The sequence below is a fragment of the Camelina sativa genome, chromosome 17 (genome assembly GCF_000633955.1).
Source record: "Camelina sativa cultivar DH55 chromosome 17, Cs, whole genome shotgun sequence".
NCBI lineage: Eukaryota > Viridiplantae > Streptophyta > Magnoliopsida > Brassicales > Brassicaceae > Camelina > Camelina sativa.
The window spans coordinates 4,835,183-4,840,555 of record NC_025701.1 but is presented as its reverse complement, the minus strand read 5'-3'; the positions used below and the strand labels follow the sequence as shown (position 1 = coordinate 4,840,555).

The 5,373-nt window shown below is 34.1% G+C and overlaps 2 protein-coding genes across 5 annotated transcripts in view; both read left to right on the top strand.

Annotated features, from left to right (window-relative positions):
* LOC104755336 (serine carboxypeptidase-like 31) overlaps window positions 1-2,141 on the top strand; it is a 2,945-nt gene extending 804 nt beyond the window's left edge. The window contains exons 2-3 of the mRNA XM_019238843.1: window positions 1,800-1,876; window positions 1,962-2,141. Coding sequence (XP_019094388.1) covers window positions 1,800-1,876; window positions 1,962-2,141 — 257 coding nt within the window. The remainder of the gene's footprint in view (window positions 1-1,799; window positions 1,877-1,961) is intronic.
* Window positions 1,945-5,147, top strand: LOC109125145 (uncharacterized protein At4g04980-like). Of its 4 annotated transcripts, none has more exons than XM_019239661.1 (8): window positions 1,945-2,310; window positions 2,629-2,724; window positions 2,822-2,945; window positions 3,040-4,009; window positions 4,090-4,255; window positions 4,338-4,502; window positions 4,608-4,760; window positions 4,864-5,147. In XM_019239661.1, exons 1-8 carry the CDS (start codon window positions 2,206-2,208, stop codon window positions 5,017-5,019), a joined length of 1,935 nt encoding a protein of 644 aa, XP_019095206.1. In that variant the 5' UTR covers window positions 1,945-2,205; the 3' UTR covers window positions 5,020-5,147. The 4 variants fall into 4 exon arrangements, with proteins under 4 accessions (XP_019095206.1, XP_019095204.1, XP_019095203.1 ...); XM_019239659.1 differs by having other exon boundaries at window positions 1,971-2,154; XM_019239658.1 differs by having other exon boundaries at window positions 1,971-2,306.

Genomic DNA, 5,373 nt, shown 5'->3' with positions numbered 1-5,373 from the left:
ATATATATATATATATATATATATATATATATATATATATATATATATATATATATATATATATATATATATATATATATATATATATATATATATATATATATATATATATATATATATATATATATATATATATATATATATATATATATATATATATATATATATATATATATATATATATATATATATATATATATATATATATATATATATATATATATATATATATATATATATATATATATATATATATATATATATATATATATATATATATATATATATATATATATATATATATATATATATATATATATATATATATATATATATATATATATATATATATATATATATATATATATATATATATATATATATATATATATATATATATATATATATATATCCCCGGCGCTAGCTGAAGTGCTTTTGCACCATGTACCATCCAAATTCAATTTTTTGATTTTTATTTTTACTCTATTTATTTAATAAATCTGAATTAAATTAATAAAACTATATATGTTAAATTCTATGTGATGATCATAATGATCAAAGAAAAAACTTTCACACTTAAAGATTATGTTTAAATGAAAAATAAATAGTTTTTGGTGCAATATCAATATATTGAAATCCAAACAGGTAGCTCCAAACACTATATATATATATATATATTTTTGCACCAAAAACTAGTAACTAGAACATCGAATATATAAAAGTAGCTTATTTCGAACTTCAGAACTTTAAGTCTTTAACTCTACTGCAAAAGATCTATTTCTTGGAATGCCCTTTTTTAATTAGGAAGGTACCATATGGAATATGCGAACTTTCGCATACAAGAACCTACGGTCGGAGAAAAAAGTGTATCATGGATAATTTTTGGCGATTTTGCCATCTCAAAGAGACTATAGCAGTCTAGCAAGTTTGGCTCACATTTGTTTTGGATTTTTTTGCTAATCCTCCATTTTTCATATATATAAATTATAAACAACCGTAGATTTTTTTTTTCTTAAAATTAAAATCATTAGGTAAAGAATAAATCATGATGCAGCTATGATCACAATATTCCATTTCTTATAAAATGTATTCATCCTTACACCATACCATACTTACTCTGTATTAAGTATTAACATTTCTTATCTTAGAGATATCTTTTACCCATTCAGCCACCAAATGAAATATTTTACATTCAGTATTAAAAAGTACATATATTATAATTTTTTGTCATTTTTTTTTTTTTTTGGTTATCTTTCCCAGTATTGATTAGAAATTACATTTGAGGGAAAAAAAAAAAGATAAGGAACCTTTTGTTACAATGTGAAAGAAAGAAAGCGTTACACTTTGTTTTTTGGTTAACATACTTTTTTAATTTTAAGTCAAACGAATTAATTAATACTACATACTTCTAAACATAGTAGAAAATAAGAAAATTTAGAGAAAGTATTTAGCTTCTGCCACATGTCTGTCCAAGGTTCATGCATCCTACTGCCGTAGGAATTAAGTGAAAGGAAATAATAAATTTCAGTCCAAAAAAGCAAACAAATCATAGAAATTGGGATTCTTATTATCCTTTCAAAGTTCCTCTTTTTGCCAATATTAGTTAATTCATCTATTTTTAGAATCCTTAATCCAAAAGTTCAACTTCCATTTACGCTTGTAGTTTTCTAATTTCGGGAAGGAATAAAATATTAAGAAGTATCTATGGATAGATTTACTATGCGTCTGGAGTTAAATTCACACTTAGCTTCACACTTTTTATCACAAACACTCAAATTAAGTCTATCTAATTATTACAGGCAACGTATACCAACAAAACACTTCCAGTCTTTACTCGTTTTCTCCGCTAATGAGTGTGAAAACCTCTAAAGTTGAGGTGACGCAATTCCTCGAAGCTTCTTTTTTGATATCTCTCTATTGGTTTCTTATTTATATGCTATTTGTTATCAACTTTGTTACAGCCTGTTAAAAGGCAAACATCACTAATTAGAAGGAGCAAGACCGAACAGCAGGAGGTTAAACCTTGTTTGGTTTCTTCATCATCACCATCGACCAAGTCTCCTAGACCCTCCGTTCGTGAGCCAAAAGACTTCAAGACGTGTTGCTTGGTCGGCGGAAGAAATCAAGAATCGTGCTCATAGAGAAGCGACAAAGGTATCGAGTTCGAGCTGCGGATCAAACAAATGGACAGGCAATTTCATTCTCATGGTTGAGCTTCGAAAAAAGATAATCACATTTAGAACAATCATTGATCTCCCTCCTCTTACCGGTTATCTCTCTATAATCAATATACGTTTGCCCCTTCCGTACGTTTTTTTTTCCTATTTCAGATAATCATAACTTTGACCTAATTTCACAGACTAGTCACCATGAGAATCTTAGCTCTTATATATATTTTCCGAGGTGAAAATGTAAATTTTACATTAACAAATATGAAAATAGCTAGCTATATCTCGTCTCGTATCAATTACAACAAAAAAAAAGGTTTTCCCAAGTTCATAAGCAGTGGTCAAATAGGCAAATCCAGTGAAAATGGATTCCTTGGTGAAAACCACCACTTGATTTGTATAATATGAATGATTTAATTGATTTGTTGTTGTTTGTTTTTTTTTTGGCGGCTATTGCTAGATGGTGATGCGTACGATGAACGATATCCATAGGCTTTGTCCTGAGACCGTTACGAGCTCGCAAATCTTGGATATGAGACGTGCAGAAGTCGATAAGGTTTTATCTCATACAACAATAACTAAATTGTTCTATGAGACTGATTGAAGTTAAGCTCTGACCATGTACAATTGTGTTTTTTGTATTTTGCAAACAGTTGCTTGACAATTTTTACAACGCTTTGAAATTAATTGGAGATTCATGGATGGACGACCACGAGTGGATCGTCAAATCCAAGTATAGGAACAGTAGCATTAGGAAGAATATGTCCGATCGACTTGGTAAAAACATATTCCAAACTCCTATCTATGATTAATGTTCACTCTTGCTCATCATATATAAAAGTTGTTTGTAACACAATCTCTTTGGTTACAGTGGAAAAGGTGATAGCTGCATTAGATGGACTGATTAAGGGGTTGAACGAGAGGCTAGAGATCAGCAATGATGAAATGAAGGAAAAGGCTAGTCCGCGGTGTAAAACATCTAGCGGCGCCAGAACAGAGTCATTGGTAAAGCAACCGACCACGCCAATAAAGGCGTTGAGTCCATCCAGTGAAGTTAAAGACTTTGCAATCTCTGTGTCAAATCTTCCTAGAAATGTGACATTGCAAGCGCTTGTAAAGCTGAGTCCTATTGATGTAAAGCGTCTCGCTATCCAACATCTTTGCCAAAAAGAAGCTCAGGGTAAGAATGGTGAGAGTGTTAAAGAGAACAAGAATGAAACAGACAAGACTGAGAAGATGGAGAAAGCAAAAGAAGCTATTCTTGAGGAACAAGATAGTGTGAAGAATCAGACTGATGATGAAAATTGTTCAAAAGTTTCAGGAAAATCTAAAAAATTTCAGACATCTTTGCCTCCTTCTCCACCTTTACCACCACTTCCAATGGCAGCGGGAAAAGGAGTGGCTGCTCCGCCTCTTCCACCTCCACGGGCTGCACCACCGCCACTTCCAATGGCAGCGGGAAAAGGAGTGGCTGCTCCGCCTCTTCCACCTCCACGGGCTGCACCTCCGCCACTTCCAATGGCAGCGGGAAAAGGAGTGGCTGCTCCGCCTCTTCCACCTCCAGGGGCTGCACCACCGCTGGCTGCCGGAAAAGGACCTGGTTCTCCACCACCACCTCCACCAGGCCCAAGAGGAGTCTTGGGAGGCAAGAAACCAACTAGTAAACTGAAGAGATCAACCCAATTGGGGACTCTCTTTAGATTCCTTAAGGCGAAATTAGAAGGGAAGAATCCTGAAGTAAAATCTCGTGGCGCTCCAGGAGTAAATAAAGGCGGGACTGGAAGTGCTCCAGCCAGTGGCAAGCAAGGAATGGCTGCTGCTCTTGTTGAGATAACAAAGAAGTAATTCACATCTCACTTCATCTATAACCAACAAAACTAGGCAAAAACTCATACTTGATTTATGTTTTATGGCTACACAGGTCTCCTTATTTTCAGAAGATAGAAGAGGATGTTCGAGTATATATGAGTTCAATCAATGAGCTTAAGACAGAGATTACCAAGTTCCAGAATAAGGACATTAGTGAGCTTCAGAAATTACACCATCGTGTTGAATCGGTTCTTGACAAACTGGAAGATGAAAGACAGGTCAGTGAAAACAACATAAGTGATCCATGTCTTCATCATGATCTGATTTTGTGATCACAAGAACGTTTGAACTTTTATATAGGTTCTAGTAAGATGTGAAGGGTTTCCGCATAGTAAACTCGAAGCAATAAGAATGGCTGTTGCATTGTACTCGAAGCTGCAGGGTATAAGCAAAGAGCTAAAGAACTGGAAGATAGAGTCCCCGGCTGACCAACATCTCGACAAGAGTGAAGGTTACTTTGCAAAGGCAAGTCATAGGAAAACTGATTTTGCTATAGTTTCTTCGCCTTTCTTTTTGGCTCTTTCCTTTTCCAGGTAGCTGAACTGATCTAAAAAATAATGATTGAAACAGATCAGAAAAGAGATTGAAGCTCTAGAACGAACCAAAGCAGAAGAGGAAAAGAAGTTCAAGGCCAATAACATCCATTTCGACTTCAGTATCCTTGTTCAGGTTAAGGAATTAACGGTTGATATCTCTTCTGGCTGCATGGAACTGGCATTGAAGGTAAGACTAACCATGAGATCAAAACCTTAGTACTTGCAACACACTTTCTGATCACTTTTTTGAAACCCATTTAACCGAAAGCCTGTCGGTTCAAATCTCACAGGAAAAGCGAGAGGCTTCAAAATGGGCTAAAACACTTTGGAGGGCATTTGAGTTTGCGTTCAGAGTATACAAATTTGCTGGTGGGCACGACGATCGTGCTGATAAGCTTACAAAAGAGGTGGGTAAGGAGATCGAACTGATTCTTGGAAACCAATGACTCGTGACTCCACCACTCCTCTTAACTAACTATATGTCTCAGCCTGAAAACGTCACAAAAGTGTCGAGTCTTGTGTGAGAGTGCTAAAACTAATTAATACAAATATTCATAAAATACAATAATTATTATTTTGCCGAGTTTTTTTACAGCTTCAAGTAATTCCAAAACTCAGACACGCTACGAGATATCAAAACGTAATGACATTTATATACACTATCACCTAACGTAAACAGTTACGACGTTCTTTCCAAGATAGTCGATGTTCACATACATATAACGATGGAACAGATTAGAAGACAAAGGTCGTAGAGCAAACTTGTATATATGATTTAGTCAAGAAAACTACAAAAGAAT